The sequence below is a fragment of the Artibeus jamaicensis genome, unplaced genomic scaffold, assembly GCF_021234435.1.
Source record: "Artibeus jamaicensis isolate MK-2021 breed Jamaican fruit bat unplaced genomic scaffold, CSHL_Jam_final contig_65, whole genome shotgun sequence".
Taxonomy (NCBI): Eukaryota; Metazoa; Chordata; class Mammalia; order Chiroptera; family Phyllostomidae; genus Artibeus; species Artibeus jamaicensis.
The window spans coordinates 242,534-267,271 of NW_026521913.1; the positions used below are offsets into that span (position 1 = coordinate 242,534).

At 36.2% G+C, this 24,738-nt stretch overlaps 1 protein-coding gene across 1 annotated transcript in view; it reads left to right on the forward strand.

The window, feature by feature from the left end:
* Nucleotides 1-6,479: 6,479 nt before the first annotated feature.
* The window catches only part of PCSK2 (proprotein convertase subtilisin/kexin type 2), a 371,029-nt gene continuing 352,770 nt past the window's right edge, over nt 6,480-24,738 (forward strand). The window contains exon 1 of the mRNA XM_053670931.1: nt 6,480-6,939. Coding sequence (XP_053526906.1) covers nt 6,763-6,939 — 177 coding nt within the window. The 5' untranslated portion in view covers nt 6,480-6,762. The remainder of the gene's footprint in view (nt 6,940-24,738) is intronic.

Consider the following 24,738-nt stretch of genomic DNA (forward strand, 5'->3'; position numbering starts at 1 on the left):
TTTAACATAGCAATACTACTAGCATAAATATATGCATCAAGAATTTATTATTACAAACTAAGAATATTGTGATTAGATCTTACATGAATTATAATCTTATTGTAAAATTTTAAAACAGAAAATAAATCTATAAAAGTCACTAGGTATTATCTTGAGTAGCTAGTTTTATAAATAAATTTCTCAAGTATACTGTACTATAAAGTATACTGTAAACTATACCAGTAAAGTGTACTGGTCAACTCTCTCTACTATCATAGAAGATGAAATGAATATTATATGATGAATTTTTCTAAAAATAAATTATGCTATGTTTCTAAAACCATGCAAGGATAAAATATTTTCAGAAGTAAAATGGTATATCTGAGAGTACAGGCAAAAATTTTATAGCTGTTTTTCCAGCAAGTTAAATAACATTATACATCAATTTTTCTATTTCTGTGAAGTTGTTCAAATCAATACTAAATAGTGTATATTTACCCAAAAAGTTCAAGTATAAGTAAGAACTTTCTTAGAACTGTCTGTTTCATTGCAGTGGCAGAATTAGCCTTAAAAAATTAGTTTTGACCAGGTGGCTCAGTTGGGTGAAATGTCATCTAATAGACCAAAAAAGTTATGGGTTTGATTTCCTCTCAGAGCACATACCTAGGTTGTGGGTTGGATCCCTGGTCAGTGCTTATGCAAAAAGCAACCAATCAACATTTCTCTCTTGCATCAATATTTCAATATTTTTCTCTTGTATTGATCTCTCTCTCTCCCCCTCTCCTCCCTCTCAAATCAATAATCATATCCTCTGCCAAGGGTTAAAAAACTAGTGTATACATTTTAATGTTTTAACTTTTATTTTCCATATAACATTTTTATCTTCTTAAAGTCTGGTTTATAATTGCCAACAAGCTGATCTCTGTTCTCTCTGAATTATGTCTACACTGTAGGTAGTTTGAAAAGCAAAAACAAAAACAAAAATTTCCCTATTAAAGATAAGCTGCATAATCATTCAAAAATGAATTGAGCATTTACTATATTTTTAAGATGGTGAATAATAAAAGGGAAATAATGAAAGGCAGAAAATTTATGAATAGTAATCACTTTCTACAGACAATAAGCAATGTTCCAATAAGCCCTGCATCTGAGAAATAACTAATTAACTTTCCAAGTGAACAAACATTATTTTGTATTCCTGTAGAACTAAAAGCAATCTAAAGATAATGAGTAGCAATGTGTTCCTAATTTTCAAAAGAAGATTAAAAAGACCCTTGGTCTTCATTGTTTAGCTACTCCAAACTTTGTTAAAATAATAGAATCTACATTAACACCCAGATAATTTTTGCTGTCATGGAAAATAAGAAAACAACAAGTATCTTTTGTTTATGAAGAGTCACTTAGTCTGAATAAAGGTGATTCCTGTTAATAAAGTTATAAAATGAATACAACCCAAAGCACTGTGGATTTAATGCCTTGACAAAAATAAAGCACTTGATAAAGCCCTATGACTCCTCCCCATTATATTAATTTAAGATGGCTTAAATTAAAAAAAAAGTCAGCTAAGACTTTGCAACTAAAGGAAAAACAGAGATAGCTTATTTAATAAAAGGTATAAGTTGGTAACAGCTTGTAAGAATTGGAGGCAAGACCGAGTGAGTCCCAGTGATTTAGAAGGAGTGGGTGTATACCAAGGTACTAATTAAAATTTTCTGAGCACCTAAGTATGAGACTGCCAATAAATGCCACAGGTAAATAGAGTGAGATCTTAGAAATAAGAATTATCTGGAGAAAATTTAAAAATTTAACCAATGTTGAATTCAGAAAGCCTAAGTATTAGCTGGGATGGAAGTGACAGGGAGGGCAGGGTCACTAGGAAGAATCAACTTGAAAGGGTTAGTAATACAATATGATAGAAGAGACTTCTGGCACCACTGAAATTATTATTACCATACTTAAAGTACTCAGAATAAATGAAAGAGAAAGGGCAAAGCCTAAACTGATTTTTTTAAAAGGCTGTATCTTAACTTATACCTTCTGTTTACATGATGTATTTCTCTTTAGATTGTACCTCACCCAATAGAAAATAAATCAATATAAATATAAAATCTTTTCCATAATGATCAAAAGAATACTCAAAGAACCAGCAGCCTCTCCTAAGGCTACTCCTAGTTTTCTCTCTCCTCTTCAGAGATGGGTTTTCCTTGATCTAAAGCTCCCTGGGCAGAAATGTATCCCTAGAAGTATCTGAAGGGGAGGACCCCAAATATACCTCAGGTGGTTTGGCTTCATTTAATTATACACAGGTCATCTGATTTACAGTTATGATGTCATAAAATGGGAATATTCAGGTCTTTGCAGGACAATAATCTAAAAGAGACTTTAGAAAGTATATTTGGCATATCCAAACTAAAACTAAATACCCATATTTTCTCTACAGATACCACAATATCTTAAATAGGAAGAATCTCAACATACTGATCATTTGCATGACTGGTACTGAGCATCATATAATTAATATTTCCTGAAATCCACAAAGTTAGTAAATATAATACTGTTTGAGGGAGGTTATATAAAAATAATTGTCTGTTAACCACTATAATGTTATTTGAAAAAATGTATGACACTACACAACATTTCTCAAGCTATTGATAATGCTTCCTATATCATAGTATGTACTGTCATATTTTTGAAGTTGCAGGGTTTTGGACCTGGAGGTTAGTTAGTCAAAAACTATCACCTTTTAACAGATAAGGAGCTAGAATCTTTGAGAGATGCAATGGTTTTGTCCAAGTGGCATAGTCAATGACAGCAGAGCCTGCAATATTTTCTGTCAACTGAATTCCATTTCAATCCCTGAAACATTCTCCTGCTATTCTCTCTTCTGTCACCTTATTGCTCCAATGTTACTATAGTTGAAAAAAACAAGGAGTTTAGAAATAGTCATCTTTAAAAAAGCCTAGGTGCCCATCAGTAAATGAATGGATCAAAAAATTGTGGTACATATACAACATGGAATTCTATGCAGCAGAGAGAAAGAAGGAGCTACTACCTTTTGCCACAACATGGATGGAACTGGAAAGCATTATGCTGAGTGAAATAGGCCAGGCATTGAAGGTCAAATACCATATGATCTCACCTTTGACAGGAAGCTAAAGAATAAAACAAACAAGCAAACAGAATAAAAACAAAGACGCTGAAATAGAGAACAAGTGGGCAGCGACCAGAGGGGGAGAGGGAAGGGAACTTAAGGGGAAAAAGGGGGGAGGGATTTTGAGGAACAAGTATGAAAGACACAGAGATGAGGACTGAGGGGGGGAATGGGAGGGAGGGGGGAGACCGGGTGGGGGGGGTGGGATGGGAGAAATAGATAAAAAAAATGTACTTGAAAAGTAACTAAATAAAATTTAATATTTAAAAAAAAGCAATATATGTATGCACATGGATGTGTATTTATATTTCAAGTAACAATTAATGAATCAATACATTTTTTACACTTGCTTATACATTGTTATGCATTAGATACTTAGTATTTGCATCAAAAAGCTCTATTTTTATTTGCTATGCTTCTGTAACAACATTACAATAAACTCTATTCTGTGTAAACCACTAAAAATAGTTTATTTTAATCACCGGTCCAGGCTTTATTTAGCTTGTACCCCATTTTACATGGTTTTAATTATTAAAATGCAGATACACAAGATTTAGTACATATCAGCATTTCATCTCAGGAATTTATTTAGGGAAATAAAGTATTGCTCTGTGGTTTCATAAATATTAATAAATAGTTCATGTTCATTTTCAGAGAGGTCTAGCTACATTATCACTTCTATTGCACCACACCCATAATCTTCTAAATTGACTTATTTGATGCTCTTCAAGATCTATTTTTCTAAAGACATATTTTCATATCTGTTGCTGCTTTTCAAATGCTCTTCATGATTGTGATTCCATCTAATATAATTTTCATATTTAGTGCCATTTTTCTCAAAGGACAATACAGGGCAGGAAACACAATTCAGAAGTTCTTTATACAAGCCTACTACTTTAGTTTGAAATATGGATACAATATAAGGAAAAGAGAAATAGAGTTGAAGGTCTCTGTGTGAGAAAACTTTGTGTTAAAATCAAGCAAATGCACACTGAGGGGCAGGTTGTGAAATAGGGTAATAAAAAATCTTGGCAGAAATGAACCTCTTAGCAGTAAGGAACTGAGAAACTGCGAGTATCTCTGCTCCCTCTTATCAATACTTCTGTCGAAATCTTGTCTCTACTCTGGCCCCTTTCATCTTTAGCTTATGTCCTAGCACCTTCTCAGCACCTCACTTATATTTTCTTAAAATAATAATAATAATAATAATAATAATAATAATAAACAATTTCCTAGGCTTTAATCAAAATCTTCAGTTATGCCTATACTTTTATTTGGCAATGCATCTAAGATCTCTAGAGAAGTCAACTATATATATTAGCAATGAGATCTACTTTGAAGACAGTGTATCCCATGGCATTTTTTTAAATTTTTTTATTGATTATGCTGTTACAGTTGTTCTATTCCCCCTTTATTCCCCTCCACCCTACCCCTCATCCCCACCATTACCCCCCCTTTAGTTTATGACCATGTGTCGCAAGTCCTTTAGATTCTATATTTCCCATGCTATTCTTGCCCCCCCTATCTATTTTCTATCTACTGTCTATGCTACTTATTTTCTGTACCTTCTCCCCCCTCCTCCTCCTCCCACTCCCCTGTTGCTAACCCTCCTTGAGATCTTCATTTCTATGTTTCCACTCCTGATCTAGCTGTACTTTTAATTTGCTTTCGTTTTAGGTGTGGTTGTTAATAACATGGCATTAAATGTATAATATTTCTACCAATAGTAGGGTTTTCTTTGTAGGTTCTGACTTCTTCATGCTAAAATAAAAAGGAGAAAATCTGTAAATATAGATAGATATGTGTGTGCATGTGTATGTGTTTGAAATTTGTCAATATAATCTGTGTATTCATGTATAGCATATGCTTAAATCTCTAGGGAAAATGTCTCTAACTTCTTTGTTCTTCAGGTACATCAGGATTTTGAATTTGGGGGAAAATGATCATTGACATCAGTGTATACCAGTGACTTGCTTTAAAAAAATCATCCTCATACCCTGGCTATGTGGCTAAGTTGGTTGGAGTACAATTCTGTACACCAAAATGTTGCAGATCGATCCCGACTGGGTGCCTTTGAAAGGCAACGGATTAATGTTTCTCTCCTTCCCTCTCTCTCTCTCTCTCTCTCAAATCTATAATAAAATCAATAATCATACCCTTGTATGAGAATTGTTTTAAAAATTGCCCTCATTTTGTTGCAGACATCACATCTCTGCTATTCTCTGCAGCAGAAAGAAGTCTGTTGTAAGCAGTTAGTACAGTGTGAATGTATGTTTCTTAACTGGTTAACTTAGTTGACCCCCAGCCAGTCTAACTAAATTTGCCAAGTGACATCTCAACTGGAGGATACCCAACTGGAGTCTTGGCCCAGCTCCCCGGATTGGTGGATACACCTCCCTAGAGGTGCTCTCTCCCTGTCCCTGGGCAACGAATACCCCCAATCTCAGAATGCACTTCCAGGCATTTCAATCCTAGCACTGGCTCTATGGAAGGCAGTCTCATCAGAGCAGTTCAGACTCCTGGTGGAGCCTCATCTAATTACAATTACCAGTAGAGGCAAGCTTTAGCTCCTGCTAGGCTTCGCAGTTGCTTAGTTCCAGATCAGCCTGAAGCCTACTAAAATAAATAAATAAACAAACATACAAACAAAGCTCATTTTTGCATTCCCGCCCCCATGAGTCACCTCAAGAAGGTTGCTTTCCCCAATCCTCCCAGTGCCAGGAAGGAGAGCAAAGGTGTTACCTCAAAGTGGAGGGAGGAGGATTAATATTTGCTTTGTTATTGAGAGAAGGGGAGGCAGACATACCGTGTGTGTGTGTGTGTGTGTGTGTGTGTGTGTGTGTGTGTGTGTGTGTAGAGACAGAGAGAGAGAGAAAGAGCGAGGTGTGTTTTGCAGAGAAAAATAAGCAGGAGGCAGATGAGGCAGTGCCCCAGCTCCCTTCGGGGCCTCAGAGAACAACACACATCGTAATTCCCTTTCTAGAGCCTGACAGATTTCCACAAACAATGACATCACTCGGGCGCCGCCGACCAGATTACAGCTGGGGCACTTTCCTGGGAACCAGACGAGCGGGGTGGAGAGATGGAGGAGCTCTCCGGGGTGCTGGAAGTGGCAGGGGCGCTGGCTCACACCGAGGCGCCCTTCACCGGAGGAGGCGGACCGGCCAGGTCCGGGGCGGGTAGGGGTGGGCCCGGGATGGCCCAGGGCAGGGCCCGCCGCCTCTCTGGTCCTCATTGGCTGCCGGCGGGCACGCGTCACCCAGGCTGGTGCTCTCCTCCCGCCCGACCTGGAGGTGAGGAGGAGCTGAAAATGCAGATTTAGCATCAAGCACAGACACACTCGCTCTTTCTCTCGGATACACACAGCTCCTCACATTCGCACCCCTGCCGGCGAGCCGGGCCGCCTGACCACACGGCTTCCCCGCCAGCCAGATGCTAGAGAACACACACTGATTTGCTGCTTTCCAAGCCCTGGATCAGTCTCTTTCTCTACACAAAGATTCCTTTAAAAAACAAACAAACAAACAAACAAAAAACTACATATACACATTTTTTATTTACACCGTTCCGCTGAGTACCCTGCTCCTCCAGCTTGCGCGCCTCCCAGAACCACTTTTCACTCCCAAAGAAAGATGAAAGGTGTCTGTGTCTCCCAGTGGAAGGTGGCCGCCGGGCTCCTCTTCTGTGTCATGGTTTTTGCATCTGCCAAGAGACCGGTCTTCACGAATCATTTTCTTGTGGAGTTGCATAAAGGAGGAGAGGAAGAAGCTCGCCAAGTTGCTGCAGAACATGGCTTTGGAGTCCGAAAGGTAAGATATCCCTCGCATTTTGCATATTGTTTCAAAACCGGGACAGCCCTGCGCAATCTCATTGCAGATTTGCAAGTTTTCTCTCTTTCTCCTGCGATGCAGACATCTGCCATCGGCTCTTTAACTCAACATTGCCTCCAGTGATCTTTCGCAGGTTATGTAATTAAAATGTCCTTCAAATTGTACTACTAAATTCATAAAAATAATTTATTGCTCTTTGACTTGGCGAAAACCGGGTAACACCTTTCAAACAATTCCTTGCGCCGGGGCTCTGTCCGAGGTACCAAGTTCTCAGGGCTGCTTGGGGATGGAGGGATGAGGTCCTGAACATCTGAGCTTGGCTTTGGCTGTCTTGCCAGAGATATATCTAACCCTTGCTTCCATCTCCAGAAAAAGAACTGTTTCTGACAAACAGCGCTAGAAGCTTGGACATTGCAATTAATCTTCATGCTTTTCGGACCCCGCTCCAGGAGGACTTCCCTCCTGGTGACTTGGGTCCCTGCTCTTTTCCAGGGAAAGTAGCTTCTTGGCTCCAGGAGACTTAAAGACTTGAACTGGTTTTATTTCCCCAAATCGGTGCGGAACTTCTCGCCCCCGCCCCCGCCCACCACAGCACGCCCCAGAAACGTACTCCCTGTTAATTCTCAAGTTCTCGACGCAGAACTGTAGAAGCTGGAACGGTAGATTTTGAGGAGAGTTCCCCGCGGAGAAGTCTGGGTTGCTCTCCTGGTATGTGAGTGGCCAGCTTAGCTTTTCCAGGAGGACGCGGGGATCCCCGCTCCAAAAAGTTGGCAGCGTTCAACTGTTTGGGCATCAGGATGAGGCTTTCAGTCTAAAACGCTTGGGGACTCCTTTGGAAACTCCAGGGTTCCCGTTCTGGGAGGGCAAGGGAGAGGAAAATACAGGGTGGAGGCTGTAGTTGACCTACTTGCTCTTCATGCAAAATGTCGTTGGCAGGAATCTCAAGTATCCTTAAGGGACCTAACGGGGGAGAGGGGGATCGAGTGGGCGTGCAAGGAGAAACTGGAGTGAGGGGAACCTGGAAAATATAGGATTATAGATTTGGTAACCAGAGAGTCGGGTGGACGTCTGTGGGTTTCTGTCCGGGCCGTCTCCCTCCAGATCCCAGGCTTCAGATGAGCGGTGCTAGTTTTCTGTTGCTGTTGTTGCCTCTAAAGGGCAGCGTGAACTGGGACTCCTATCGGTCCCCCTTTGCCGACTTTCCACGTCTCCCGCCTTTCTTCCAGCCGAGGCTTTCTTTGCTTTCGGCGGGCCCTCCCGCCTCGGGCGGCGTTGGCAGCCGCGATTTCGACCCAAGGTGGGTTTGACAGCGATTTTGTCAGAGGTCTGGGAGGAGGCGCTAGGTCTGCCATTCGCGCGCGCAGGTGAGTCTTGCAGAAGAGAACTTGTTGCTTTGGGGAAGCGTAGGTGGAGCAGGGGTGAAACTAAACCAGCAGAGGAAGCAGCCCGCTGTCGTTCTGGCCCAAGGCCTGGGGGCTGTTTGAAGAGTGCCACCAACACAATAAACAAGCCCTTCTTCTTCCTTCCCTCCCTCTCCCCAACAAAACTTGGCAAGATCCAGGACCCAGGCGCCATATAGTAGTGATTATTATTAGCTGACAGTTATAGGATGCTTTTATGTACTGGAGTCCTTACATACATTCTTACTTAATATTCTCAACAACTTTTGGGAAGCTACTATTATTATTAAGCCCATGGTACTTATAAGTAAACTGGCTCAATAAGCACTCCCTCCAAAACAAAACAAAACAAAACAAAACAAAACAAAACAAAACAGCCAAGTTCTTAAGCCTAGATCTTTCAGAGATGAACTCACGCTCTTTAAACCTAGTGCATACCAAACTAAGTTAAGTGCTCTGTGGGCTTTGGGGTACACTGAAAACTGATGTGACAGGAGGCTCTTTAGTTTGTGAGTATAAAGGATGGCAGATGATGCAGAAGTAGCTGTCACTCTCTCTCCGTACCATGCACCATTGCATAGTGTAGACAGATATTGCTATCTACTCTTTACTTCCCCTTTTGAAAATATACCCCTACATTCTGATCTTAGAGAGTTAATCAAATTTAGATGTAACTAAAATTGATAATGATTTAGCTGATTAATTGTCCAAAAGGGTTACTTTTCCTGTATAGAGGTAAAAAAAAAAAAACTTGATGAGAAAATACAGTTTTGATCATGGAATTTCAACAAGAAAGTATAGAGACATTCTCAACAGAAATAGTCTGGATCATCTCAAAACACTTACTTTAAAATCTCAGGGAACTCATACTTTGCATAAAATCAGATACCTAAGTCTCTTTCTTCCCATTCTTTCTTGGCGAGCAGACCACTAGTTTTGCAGCACAGCCCCAAACCAGCAATTCCTATCTAGGAGAAATGGGCCTTTACTATTGCTACTTCTTTCCTTACCTCTCCATAACGTCTCAGAAGCAGTATCTCTTATCCAAATGATCTTTACTCTTATTCATAGTCAAGTAAAATAAGTTAATAGCAAGATATTTCTGTCTGAATGAATCTTTGCAGGATGCTACACCTGTCTAGAATAAACCTTCTTTTTCTCCCTTGAATCTATGTCCCACCCACTCTTCAAGACTGAGCTCCAAAGCTTCCTGATGCTATGGACTGCAGTGAGCTTCCCTTTGGCCACATTCCCGTGGGACAAAAAGCAAAGCCAACATGACATAAGCACTAGTACAGCCGTCACTTCTCTAGTCATTTCATATATGTAACTAAAAATGGTAGTAAGGATTGCCTTTCCACTGATAAGGTAAATATTCAGAAATTTCTTCTATATTTCTGGTTTCCTCACCATAGCCAGCATACTGCTGGGTTTGCCAGCCTGTAATGAAACATTCTTAATTGTATTTATTGCTCCAGGATTCCCAAAGACTGACCTGTCTTGTTTTCATTATGCTGTACTGGACTTTTGTCAATATTTTTTATTTTAAATCCCCAATACCTCCTTCTCTTTTCTCTCTCTAACACTTAATATACCTCCCAACTCCCCACTGTCCAATCTTCTCCAATACTCAGAGTCAGACTTCAAAGATTCTCGGTAATTATATACTTATCTCAGAGGTCAGCTATGCAGACTAGAAGAACCTGCTATTTTGTTAACTTATCTGACCTTGAAAACTTGTGAAGTAGAAATTACTGGCACCATCCCTAAATCTCGGATAAGAAACTGAAAAGTTTCAAGAAGTTAAGTAACTGCTCCTATCTGGAAACTGAAAAAGAAGTCAGATTTAAAACCAATCTTCTCTCCCCTGACCCCTCTCCCCTCTAAAAATAAATAAAATCTTAAAAATAAAAATAAAAAAATAAAAATAAATAAATAAAACCAATCTTCTCTACCCAAAATAATTTTGTTTTCCTATCATGCTGACTTCAGGAAGCCTTTCCTGACTGCCAAGAGCTCTCTACCTTTGGGTTACCATTTTACAATAGCTATTTTTCCTTTCTTTTTTCCTTATTACTTCTTTATCTGATACTTATTTGGCATTAACATACAAGGTGAGACAAAAGTAGGTTTACAGTTGTTCATATGGAAAATAATGCAATAATTAATAAATAATAATACAAGAATAAACTCTGTGTTTAGCATACTCACAACAGCAAACTTAATTTTGCCCTACCCTGTATTAACCTATGTCATTAACTAATGCTTATTAGTATGTATTTCTTCAAGCAGATCTTAAATCTTCCAAAAGGAGAAACAATATACTATCTCTTTTTATATTTCTCATATTTAACACAATATCCTGTATATGAGATATTCAGTAAAAATTTGTTGATTATTTTGCAAGACCATGTATGTACTCTTACAAGACTATGAGAAAACCATTATATTTCTTCTTTAAAATGTAATAAAAAATACCTTTAGCTTTACCCTCTGAAAGGTTTGATGCGACTAAAATTTTCTATTTTATCATGGCCTGTCCCAAAAATGTATGTTCATCAGAGAAGATGCATATGGCTGGGAGAGTAAGTGAATTTACAATGATAACAAAGGTGTTATTCCACAGAGTGCCTTAACATTCTCAATATACTACTAAACTTAATTCCCTTGAAAAAGAAAACAAAAAAATTATTAAAACAATGTGTTGAAGGTTCACCAAAAAATCAAATAAGAACTAGGATAAAAATCTAAACAACTGACAATTAGGAGTTTTTGTTCTTATATAATATGTTTCATGTTTTATTCATGTAGGACTAAAGCTAAAATAATTACACAAGTAAAATAATGTGAGTACTTTTATATGTATAAAAGTTAAAAAATAATTTAATAATAATTGCATTCTTGTATAATAAAATCAAAGTTTTGGCCGTTTAAAAATATACTATATTCTAGGAAAGAGCACAGCTTAATACATTTTTACCAACTGGACACACATGTGTAGTAACCAGAATCCAAATAATAAAATAAAATGATATCAGCATTCCATAAGTCCCCCTCTTCCTTATTTGGGTAGTTTTTAGTTTTAATGTATTATAAATATTGCTTCTGTGGATATTGTAGTGTATGTATTTTGGTGAAAACATGTATGGCTTTCTTTCTGTTAGAAACATTCCTAGGACTAGAATTCTTAAATCAAGGGGCATGCATATTCAACTTTATGAGACTGCATCAGTTTTCTATTGTTGTATAACAAACTACTACAAATGTAATGGCTACCCTAAAATCACACAAATTTGTTATTTCACAGTTTTCATGGATAAGGAATCTTGCACGTTTTAGTTGGATCCTCTGTTCAAGATCTCCCAGGCTGAAATCAAGATATTGGCCATTTGTCTTCAGCTAGAGTCACAACTAAAGGAAAATCCACTTTTGAGCATATTCAGGTTTTTAGAGGAATTTAGCTCTTTGTAGTTAGAGAACTGGAGTATTTTTTTTTCTTTTCTTTTCTCTTTCTTTTTTTTTCCTGGCTACTGGCCAAGACCACTCAGCTCCTTCAGGTTACTTTCATGATCTTGCCACATGACCTCCTTGATAGGCCTTCTCACACTCTGACCCTTCAAATCTCTTCCTTCAGGAAAGGTTCAGTCCCTGCTTAGGGTTAACCCAGTTAGGTCCTCCCAAGACAATTACTCCTGATTTTTTAAATTAACTTAACAGATTCTGTACTTTTAGTATAGTTGACAAACTTGTTCATCTCTACCATATAATGTAATCTAATTATGGAAGTGAAATCCAATATATTTACAGTCCTGGCTACACTCAGGGGAGGGGAATTTTACAGGGCATGTACACTAAGGTGTGTAACTCTTGGGGCCATCACAGAATTTTTCCTACCAAAGACAAACTGACAAACAGTTTCACAAAGTTATTCCAATTCCCATCTCTACCAGCAGTGTGTGAGGGTTCTAATTGTTCCACATTCTCAATGGCATTTGATATTTTATACCTTTCTCCTTTCAGTTATTTTGGTGGATATATTGTAGTGTCTCATTGTGATTTTTAAGTTGCATTATCCTAATGATCATCTGAAGTTGAATTGCCTTCATATGCTTATTGGTAATTGAGATATTCTCTTTTCTACAGTATTTGTTCAAGTATTTTGCCCTAAAATTTTTTTCTTATGAATTGCCTGTCATAATTTTTGGTTTGTAGATCTTCACCTATAATAGATAGAAATCTGTTGTCAGATGTGTGTATTTTAAATATTTATTACCAGCCATTTTTATTAAAGTATACTTGAAATATAATATTACATTAGTTTCAGGTATACAGCATAGTGACCTGATATTCATATGCCTTATGAAATGATCACCATAAGTCTAATAACTATATGTCACCATACATAGTTATTAAGATATTACTGACTAAATTTCTCATGCTATACATTACATCCCAATGACTTACTAATTTATAACTATAAGGTTATATCTCTTAAACCTTTTCATCTTTTCCACCCATTCTCATTACCTGCCCCACCTTTGGCAACCATCATTTTTGTTCTCTGTTTCTCTATGTCTGTTTCTGTTTTGTTTTAGTTTTTTGTTCTATGTTTTGTTTTGGACTCCAAATATAAATGAAATCATATGGTATTTGTCTTTCTCTGTCTGACTTATTTCACTTAGCATTATACTCTCTAAGTCTATCCATGTTATCACAAATCATAAGATTTCATTCTTTTTATGGCTGACTAATATTCCATTCTGCACGTGTGCATGTGTGTTCATGTATGTCACGTCCTCTTTAACCATTTCTCTATTGATAGACACCTGAGTGGCTTCTATGTCTTGGCTACTTTAAATAATGTTGTGATAAACATAGGGGAGTATATATCTTTTCAAATTAATGTTTTTACTTTCTTCAGATAATTAACCAGAAGTGGAATTGCTGGATCATATAGTAGTTCTATGGTTAAATATAGAAGATTCTTTCTTCTTTTTTTAAATTTTTTTATTGATTATGCTGTTACAGTTGTTCTATCAGATCCTTTCTTCTTATAGTGGTTGCACCAGTTTATAATATTATCAACAGTACATGAGGGTTCCCATTTCTCCACATCCTTACCAACACATGTTATTTACTTATTTTTTGATAATAGACAATCTGAGTGGTATGATTTTATTTGTATTTCCCTGATAATTAATGGTTAGAGAATCTTTTGTATCTGTTAGCAATCTATATAACATCTTTGGAGAAATATCTATTGGGATCCTCTGCCTATTTTTTAATCAAATTGTTTGGGGGTTTTTGATGCTGAATTACATGAGTTTTAATATAGTTTGTATATTAACCCCTTATTGGATATATCATTTGCAAATATCTTCTCCTATTCAGTAGGTTATCTTTTTGTTCTGTTGATGATTTCCTTCATTGTACAAAGGTTTTTTAGTTTAATATATTTTTATTTGTTTATTTTTGCTTTCATTGCCTTTGTTCAAGGAGACATATCAAAAAAATATTTCTAAGACCAATGTCAGTTTGCTTCTTATGTTTACTTCTAGGAGTTTTGTGATTTCAGCTCTTACATTTATTTTAGGACTCCATTCCTTTTCAAGTTTATTTTGTATATGATATGAGAAAGTTGTCCTGTTTCTTTTTTGTGTGTTAATCTGTCCAGTTTGCATAATACCATTTATTAAAAAGACTGTATTTTCTCCATTGTATATTCTTGCCTCCTTGGTATAGATTAATTGATCATATAAGTGTGGGTTTATTTCTGCAGTCTCTATTCTCTTTTATTGATCTATGTATTCATTTTTGGCCCAGTATCATACTGTTTTGATTATTATAGTCCTATAGTATAGTTTGAAATCAGAAAGCATGATTAACTCCAAATCGGTGCTTATTTTTCAAGACTGTTTTAGGTTTTCAGGCTCTTTTGTGGTTACTTATAAATTTTTGAGTTGTTTGTTCTAGTTCTCTAAAAAGCTACTGGAATTTTGATGAAGATTACATTGAATCTGCAGATTTCTTTGGGCAGTGTGGTCATTTTAACAATATTCACCATGAGCACAAATATTCTTAAATATTTTATTCTTTTTGATGCAATTGTAAATGGACTATTCTCTTAATTTCTCTTTCTCATAATTTGTTATAAGTGTACAGGAATGGAACAAATTTCTGTAAACCAAATTTATATTCTGCAACTTTACTGAATTCATTCATTACTTCTAATGGTTTTTTATGGAATCTTTAGCATTTTCTGTATATAGTATCATGTCATTGGCAAACTGTGACAATTTGACTTTTTTTTCAATTTAGATACTGTTATTTCCTTTTCTTGTTTTACTGCTGTGTCTACTAGGACTTCCAGTACTATGTTGAATAAAGTGGTGAAAGAGACCCTTCTTGTCCTGTTCTTCATCTTAGAAAAGCTGGTAACTTTTCACCACTGAGTATGATGTTACCTATGGGTTTGTTATAGAAAGCCATTGTTATGATGAGGTAAAATCTCTCTATACGCACTTTGTTGAGAGTTTTTATTATAGAAAATGTTGAATTTTGTCAAATTATTTTTACATCCACTGAAGTGATCTTACAATTTCCATTCTTTATTTGGTTAATGTGGTACTGATTGATTTGCCCATCTTCTGCTTCTCTGGGATAAATCCCATTTGACCATGGTGTATGATCCTTTTAATGTATTGTTTTATTCAGTCTGCTTATATTTTGTTGAAAATATTTATATCTGTGTTCATTAGGAATATTGGCCTGTAGTTTTTTTTTATTCATTTTCAGTAGTATCTGGCTTTGGTATCAGGGAAATACTGGGCTTAAAGAATAACTTTGGAAGTGTTCCTTCCTCTTTTATTTTTTGGAATGGTACATATTAATGATACATTCATAGTACATAATGATACATAAATGGTACATATTCTCATATTAATATATGAAAATACATGTTAATTTTTTCTTAAATGTTTGGTAAAATTTATCTGTGAAGCCATCTGGTTCTGGGCTTTTGTTTGCTGGTAGTTTTTATTATTATTATTATTTTCATTTCTGATTTTATTTGTTTGTGTCCTCTTTATTCTTGATAAGTAGGGCTGAAGGTTTGTTGATTTTGTTTATATTTTCAAAGAATCAGCTTTTAATTTCATTTTTATTTCTTGTTGTTGGGGGGGTTGTCTGTATTTCATTTATCTCTGCTCTTATCTTTATTATTTTCTTCTTTTACTAGCTTTGGGCTTTATTTGCTTTTATTATCTAGTTCTTTCAAGTATAAAGTTAAAATGTTTATTTCAGATTTTTTTTTGTTTCTTTCTTGAAGTATTTCTATATTGCTATAAGTTTCCATTTTAGAACTTCCATTTTGTTGCATCCCACAGATTTTGGTAAGTTGCGTTTCCATTTGTCTCACTATTCTCTGGCATCTTTGTTAACCTATTGGTTATTTAATAGCATGTTGTTTAGTCTTCATGTGTTTGTGTTTTTATAGTCTTCTTGTAGTTGGTTTCTACTTTCATACTCTTGTGGTGAATAAAGAAATTAGAGATATGGTACATTAGATATATGTACCATATCTTCTATATCCAATCATTTATCAAGAGACATTGGTTGTTTTCATGTCTTGACTATCATGAATAATTCTGCAATGAACATAGGGGTGCATATATCTCTGCAAACAAATGTTCTCAAAATTTTTAGGCAGAAACCAAGAAGAGAGAGGGGTTCCTGAGTCATATGGTAACTTTATTCTTAATTTTTAAGGAGACTTCTTATTGCTCTTTATAGTGGCTATACTAATTTACATTCCCACCAGCAGTGAATAAGGGTTTCTTTTTCTCTACTTCTTAACGCCTGTGAAATGATCAAAGACTTACATATAAGACCTGAAACACTAAATTACACAAAAGAAAACATAACTACTAAACTTATGGACCTTGGCCTTAGAAAGGATTCTATGAATTTGACTCCAAAGGCAGAAAAGTAAAAGAAAAAATAAATGAATGGAACTATATCAAACTAAAATGCTTCTGCACAGCAAAAGAAACCACAAACAAAACAAAAAGGCAACCAACTGAATGGTAGAAGATATTTGCAAACAATAACTCCAACAAGGAGTTAATACCCAAAGTACATCAAGAACTCAAAAAAGTCAACACCAAATAAACAAACAATCCAATTTTTAAAAGGCCGAGGATCTGAACAAACACTTCTCCCCAAAAGACATACAAATGGCCAAAAGATATATGAAAAGATGTTCAATTTACTGGTTATTAAGGAAATGTGGGTTAAAGCTACAATAATATACCACCCTACACCTGTTAGAAGGGCTATTGTCCAGAGCACCCTATGTTTTTTTATTGAATTATTTAGTCCACTTACATTTAAAGTAGTTATACATAGATATGTACTTATCGTTATTTTGTTCATTATTTTCTGGTTATTTTAGTAGTTTTTCTCTGCTCTTTTCTTTGTCCTTTGGCTTTCTACCAAGTGGTTTCCTGGGGGTAGGGGATTGTTATTTCTGAGTTTCACTTTTCTTTGTTTTGTTTTGTTTGTTTGTTTTTTGGCATGTCATAGGTTTTTGGTTTGTGGTTACCATGAAATTGATCTCTATCTCTATCTATCTACATCTATACCTATATATAAGACTATTTTAAGCTCGTATGCATTTGGAAGAAAAGAACAAATTGGCAGTGATCAAAGGAGAGGAGGAAGGGAGATAAGCTAGGAGTGAATGGGAAGGACTAATTAAAGAACAAGTATAAATGGCCCGTGGTTATGAACAACAGGGTGAGGACTGATTGTGGGAGCAGGAGGTGGGGAGCAGGAAAGAGCAATGGGGGAAAATTGGAACAAATGTAATGGAACAAAATTTTAAAAATTAAAAAAATTACAAAACACATTTTATATGCACTTCATTTTTACTCCTACCTCCCCCCAAAATGTCATATTTAAGATCTTTTTTTGTGCTTGTATATCCCCCTAACTCCTTATTGTAACTATAGTTGATTTAGCTTTTGTCTTTTAGGGTTTTTCTCAAGATTTATATTTACTTTTTAAGTATATTTTATTGACTATGCTATGACGATTATCTTAATTTTTTCTTCACTTTATCCTTTCTGCCCTTTACCTCCCCAACCTCCAGCAAGCCCCCAACTTTGTTCATATTGACAGGTTGTACCTATAACTTCTTGGCTTCTCCAGTTCCTATACTATTCTTAACCTCCCCCTGTCTATTTTGTGACTGTCAGTTGTGCTTTTTATTCCCTAAACCTCTTTCTCCATTCTCCCCCTTTCACTCTTGGCTGATTGCCATTTCTGTGAATGGTAATCACCATTTCTGTGAATCTGTTCCTGTTCTCATTGTTAGCTTAGTTTTTGTTTTTGTTTTTTAGGTTCAGTTGTTGATAGTTGTGAGTTTGTTGTCATTTTACTATTCATACTTTTTTATCTTCTTTTTCTTAGATAAATCCTTTAAACATTTCATATAACGAGGGCTTGGTCATGATGAATTCCTTTCATTTGACCTTATCTAGGAAGCCCTCTATCTGCCCTTTCATTCTAAATAACAGCTTTGCTGAATAGAGTAATCTTGGATGTAAGTCCTTGGCTTTAAAGATTTTAAATACTTCTTTCCAGCCCCATCTTGCTTGCAAGGTTTCTTTTGAGAAATCAGCTGATAGTCTTATGAGCACTTCTTTGGAGGTAACTGTCTCCTTTCTCTTCCTGCTATTTCTTCTGCTGCTATTTTATTGTTGTTCAGTTACTCTTGTCTGTATTTTCTCCCCACTCCTCCCCACCATCCCCTCCAAACCCATTTCCTTCCCTTGCTTCCACCCTCCCCTTGGGTTTTGTGTCCTTTATAGTAGTTCCTGAAAACTCTTCTCCCCACTGTCCCCTGCCCCCTCCCCTCTGGTTATTGTTAGATTGTTGTTAATTTCAATGACTCTGTTTATATTTTTAATGCTTTTTTCTTTTGTTGATTATGTTCCAGTTAAAGGTGAGATTATATGGTATTTCTCCCCACTGCCTGGCTTATTTCACTGAGCATAATGCTCTCCAGTTCCATCCACACTGTCACAAAGATTAAGAGCTCCTTCTTTCCTTCTGCTGTGTAGAATTCCATTGTGTGTATGTATTAAGTTTTTTTATCCACTCATTTGCTGATGGGCACTTAGGTTGCTTCTAGCACTTAGCTATTGTGAATTGTGCTGCTATGAACATTAGGGTGCATAGGTTCTTTGGGATAGGTGCTTCAGCACTCTTAGGGTATAATCCCCAGTAGCAGAATTGCTGGGTCAAAAGACAGAACTATTTTTAGTTTTCTGAGGAAATTCCATACTGTTTTCCATAGTGATTGTACAAGTCCGAATTCCCACCAACAGTGCCCTAGAGTTCCCTTTTCTCCGCATCCTCTCTAACATTTGTTGGTTGATTTGTTTATGTTGGCCATTCTGACTGGTGTAAGGTGGTATCTCATTGTGGTTTTAATTTGCATCTCTCTGATGGATAGTGATGCCGAGCATCTTTTCATGTGTCTCTGGGCCCTCAGTATGTCCTCTTTTGAGAAATGTCTCTTCAAGTCTTTTGCCCATTTTTTAATTGGGTTTTTTGTCTTCTTGGAGTAGGGTCATGTGAGTTGTTTATATATTTTTGAGATCAAACTGTTGTCCAAAGTGTCATCGGCAAATATGTTTTCCCATATGGTTGGTTCTTTTTTCATTTTAATGCTCTTTTCTTTAGCCATGGAGTGGGATTTTAATTTGATGAGATCCCATTTGTTTATTCTTTTCATTATGCCCCTTGCTCTAGGGGACATATCAGTGAAAATATTGCTGCATGGAATACCCAAAATTTTCCTGCCAATGGTCTCCTCTATGACTTCAGTGGTGTTATAACTTATATTTAAATCTTTTATCCACCTTGAATTTATTTTTGTGTATAGTATAAGTTGTTGGTCATGTTTCATTTTGTTTTTTGCGTGTATCTGTCCAGCTTTCCCAACACCATTTTTTGAAGAGGTTATTTTTATTCCATTTTATATTGCTACCCCCTTTGTCAATTATTAATTGACTGTAGAGACTTGGGTTTATTTCTGGGCTCTCTATTTTGTTCTATTGGTCTATGTGTCTGTTCTTATTCCAGTACCAAGCTGTTTTGATTACAATGGCCTTGTAATACACTTTGATATCAGGTATTGTGATCCCTCCTACTTTGTTCTTCTTTCTCAAAATTGCTGCAGCTATTCAGGGTCATTTGTGGTTCCATATAAATTTCTGAAATGTTTGTTCTATATCTGTGAAAAATGCCATTGGTACTTTAATAGATATTGCATTGAATCTATAAATTGCTTTGGGTAATATGGCCATTTTGATGATGTTAATTATTCCAATCCATGAGCATGGTACATACTTTCATTTGTTTGTGTCTTCCTGAATTTCTTTCTTCAATGTTGTATAGTTTTCTGAGCACAGGTCTTTTACCTCCTTGGTTAGGTTTCATCCTACATACTTTATTTTCTTTGTGCTATAGCAAACGGGATTATTTTCCTGATTTGTTTCAGATATTTCATGATTGGTATACAAAAATGCCTTTGATTTCTGAATATTGACTTTGTATTGGCTGTTTTGCCAAATTCATTTATTAGGTCAAGCAGATTTTGGCCAAGTCTATAGGATTTTTTATGTATACTGTTATGTCATCTGCAAACGGTGACAGGTTTCCCTCCTCCTTTCCAATTTGAATGCCTTTTATTTCCTTTTCTTGTCTGATCACTATAGCTAAAACTTCCAATACTATATTGAATAGAAGTGCTGAAAGTGGACAACCTTGTTGTGTTCCTGATCTTAGTGGGGAAGATTTCAGTTTTTGCCCACTCAGTATGATGTTGGCTATGTCTCTCATATATGGTCTTTATGATGTTGAGGAAGGCTCCCTGTATCCCACTTTGCTGGGTGTTTTTATCATAAATGAGTGCTGTACTTTATCAAATGCTTTTTCCACATCTATTGATATGATCATGTGATTTTTGTATTTGCTTTTGCTTATGTGATGTATTTTGTTTATTGATTTGTGAATGTTGTACCATCTTTGCATCCTCAGGATGAATCCCACTTGGTCACGGGTTTTGATCTTTTTAATGTATTGCTAGATGTGGTTTGCCAATATTTTGTTGAGGATTTTAGTATCTATGTTCATCAGAGATGTTGGCTTGAAGTTTTCTTTCTTTGTTATGTCTTTATCTGATTTTGGCATTAGGATAATGTTGGCTTCATAAAAAGAGTTTGGGAGAGTCTTCTCTCTTCTTGAATTGTTTGAAATAATCTGTGGAGAATGGGGCTTAACTCTCCCTTAAATTCTCCGTAAAATTCTCCTCTGAAACCAGCTGGTCCAGGGCTTTTGTGTTGGAAGCTTTTCAATTACTGTTTCAATTTCATCAGGTGTTATTGGTCTGTTCAGGCTTTCTGCTTCTTCTGTATTAAGTTTTGGAAGATTATATTTTTTTCTAGAAATTTGTTCATTTCACTTAGAATTACAGATTTCTTGGAATACACTTCTTTGTAGTAATTTCTTACAATCCTTTGTATTTCAGTGGTATCAGTTGTAAACCCTTCTCTTTTATTTATGATTATGTTTATTTGGGTCCTCTCTCTTTTTTTCTTGATGAGCTTGCTTAAAAGCTTGTCAGTTTTGTTTATCTTTTCAAAAAACCAGCTCCTGGATTCATTGATCCTTAGAATTGTGCTTCTAGTATTCTGCTCTGATCTTGGTTATGTCCTTCCTTCTACCTGTTCTAGGTTGTCTTTATTGTTGTTCCTCAAGTTCTTGCAGGCATAGGGTTAGGTTATTTGTTTGAAATGTTTCTATCTGAACATTTCAAACATTTCTATTTGAAATGTTTTAGGTAGGCCTGTATTGCTATGAACTTCCCTCTCAGGACTGCCTTCACTGTGTCCCATTAGTTTTGGATAGTTATGAGTTCATTTTCATTTGTTTCCAGAAACTTTTTTTATTTCTTCCCTAATCCTATTCTTGACCCACTCACTGTGTAATAACATGCTGTTTAATCTCCATGATTTTGAGTGTTTTTGAGTTTTTTCCTTAAGGTTGGTTTCAAGTTTCAGTGCCTTGTGGTCAGAGAAAATGCTTGATATAATTTCAACTTTCTTGAATTTGTTGAGGCTTGTTTTCTGTCCTATCATGATCTATTTTTGAAAATGTGCCATGTGCATTTAAAAAGAATATGTATTTAGCTTTTGGGGGGATGAAGGGCTCTATGTATATTAGTTAATTCCATTTCATGTAGAGCATTGTTCAATGCCAAAATATCTTCATTGATATTTCATTTGGAAGATCCGCCCATTTTTGACAGTGGGGTGTTAAAATCCCCTACTATAATTATGTTGCTGTCAGTATCTTTCTTAAAGTCCTCCAAGATTTTTTTTATATATTTGGGTGCTCCTATGTTGGCTGCATATATACTTACAATGTTTATGTCTTCTTGATGGATTCCTTTTTTGAGTATTATAAAGTGACCTTCTTGGTCTCTTTTTATGGTCTTTTTTTTTTTTAGTCTATTTTGTCCAATATGAGTATCGCTACCCCAGTTTTTTTCCCCTGTCCATTTGCTTGGAATATTTGTTTCCAGCCATTCACTCCAGTCTTTTGTTCTTTTGTGTAGGTCTTTTGTTCTAAGGTGGGTTTCCTGTAGGCAGCATATGTGTGGGTTGTGTTTTCTTATTTATTCCACTATTCTATCTTTTGATTGGGGCATTTAGTATATTTACATTTAAGGTTATTATTGATAGGTAGTTATTCATTTCTATTTTTGTACCTGTGTTCCTCTCTCTTTCACTGTTTTTCTTCCTATTCTTAAAGCAAACACTTTATCATCTCCTGCAGAGCTGGTTCAGTGGAGGTATATTGTTTTAAACTTCTTTTGTCTGGGAAGATTTTTATTTGACTTTCCATTTTAATTGATAGCCTTACTGGGAAAGTAACCTTGGTTTTAGGCCTTTGGCTTTCATTACTTGGAATACTTCTTGCCATTCCCTTCAGGCTTGGAGTGTTTCCATTGAGAAATCAGATGCTAGTCTTATTGGGGATTCCTTATATGTTACTTCCTGTTTTTCCCTTGCTGCCTTTAAGATTCTTTCTTTATCTTGGAACTTTGCCATTTTAATTATGATGTATCTTGAAGTGGGCCTCTTTGGGTTCCTCTTGATTGGGACCGTCTCTGTTTCCTGGATTTGCATGACTTTTTCTCTCATCAAATTAAGGAAGTTTTTCATCATTACTTTTTCAAACAGGTTTTCTATCCCTTGCTCTTCTCCTTTTCCTTCTTGTATCCCTGTTATATGAATATTATTACATTTAATGTTGTCTTGCATTTCTCTTAATCTCTCTTGATTCTTACTAAGCCTCTTTTTCTTGTCTCACTCATTCTGGGTGTTTTTTCCTACCTTGTCCTCCAGTTCATTGATATGATACTCTGCTTTATCTAGCCTGCTTTTGATTCCTTCTACTCTGTTCTTCAGTTCAGAGATTGTATTCTTCATTTCCTCTTGGCCCTTGTTGATAGTTTCTATTTTTCTCATGTTGATACAGTTTTCAGTGAGTTTATTGTAGTTTCCCAGTAATTTTTGGTAATTCTCTGTGAGCTCATTGAGCTTCCTTATAACCATTGCTTTGAACTCAATATCCGAGAGTTGATTTACCTCTATTTCATTTAGCATTCTTTCTGAGACTTCCTCATTTTTTTCATTTGGGGATTGTTTCTTTGTCTTCCCATTGTTTGTGAGATTCTTCTTGTTAGCCATTGCTTCTTAAATTGATCTGTTCTGACTCCCTGGATTTATGGTGTGAACTTCCATGTTAGAATACCTGTGAGATTCAGTGGTGTAGTCTCCTTGATCTCCCAAGCTACTGGTCTTGGGCTATTGTTTATGTTGGCTCTGTGTGTCTTTGGGTTTTGTTTGTTGTTGTGTCTTTCTTTGGTGGATTCTTCCCACAAGCTGGTTAACTGAGGGTCACTCTGTCCATCATCTCTTATATTCTATTGTTCAGATGTGGGCAGGTTGTGTTGAAGCTGGTTCTTCTGTGTGTACAAGGTTTTGAGGATTCTTTCTTGCTCTTGTTCAGTTGTTTGTTCTGGGTAATTTCTCTACTATTTAGTTGTATTTCCTGGTAGGCCCTAGGTTGAGTTAATGTGGTTTCCACTCTCTCCTTCACTTTATATATATTCTGTCATTATCTGTTGGTGGTTCCTTTGTTGCTGGGTTTTCTCTTCCAGCAGGTATCCTGGTATTCACAGCTTCCACCAAGTCTATTTTGTGATCAGTTGGAGAGGGAAGGAAAAATTGTTTAAGACAGCAAGAGTGTATTCTATGATATTTACAGTACCAGCCCATAAAGAAGAGATAAGAGATCCTTTAGATAAGTACAGTGTTAACCATGATATTTTATCCAACTAGCCACTTTTTAGAAAGGATGGAAAGAAGTCTGTTGTTGCGGGAGAACAGTATTGTGAGTTGGATCTAGAAAGCAGTGAGCTTGTTGGGGGTCAGGTTATGAGGTAAAGTGAGAGTAAAGAATAGGTGTAGTGTATGAGAGAAATAGGTGTAGTGTAGTGTGTAGCCACAACAGTAATAAAGTTCAGGAAACTGTGAAGTGGACTAAGATCTTGGAGGGGTGTTGTGTATTATTTGCAATTGTATGGGACAGCTATTATTTATGATAATAATGGAGCAACAACCATATGACAATATCTACGTGATCTGGATAACCAGAATAGAAAGTATAGGACCTAGAGTAGCGTGCTAATAGAACACAAGTGAAGTGAAAGACAGTAAATTAACAATACACTATGAAAGAGAGAAGAAGGAAAACCAGTCAAGCAATGCAATTTAACCAGCCAAGTGAAGAAAACTAAACAGACAGAAGATAAATACAAAAATACCAATATATTAAAAGATGTAAGAATAATGAAAAATAGTAATACAAATATAAAATAACTTGCAAGTTCTCTGTAGTAGCAAAGTGAAATTTATCTCACTCTCTCAGTTGTTGGAATGCCCCCTCTTTGGGTCCAACTCTGGTCTTTTCACAGTTCCAGTTTTTTGGGTTTTTTTTTTTTTTTTGTCTCTCTTGTGGGAATTTTAAAAAAAATAGAAGAAGAAGAAGGAAGAAAGAATAGATAAAAAGGAAAGAAAGGAAGAAGGAATAAAACAAGAAAGAAGGAAAGAGAGGAAGAAGGGATTAAAAGATGAAAAAGAAATAAAGAATTACAAAGGAAGGAAGGAAGGAAGGAAGGAAGGAAGGAAGGAAGGAAGGAAGGAAGGAAGGAAGGAAGGAAAAGAAAAAACCTCCTGCT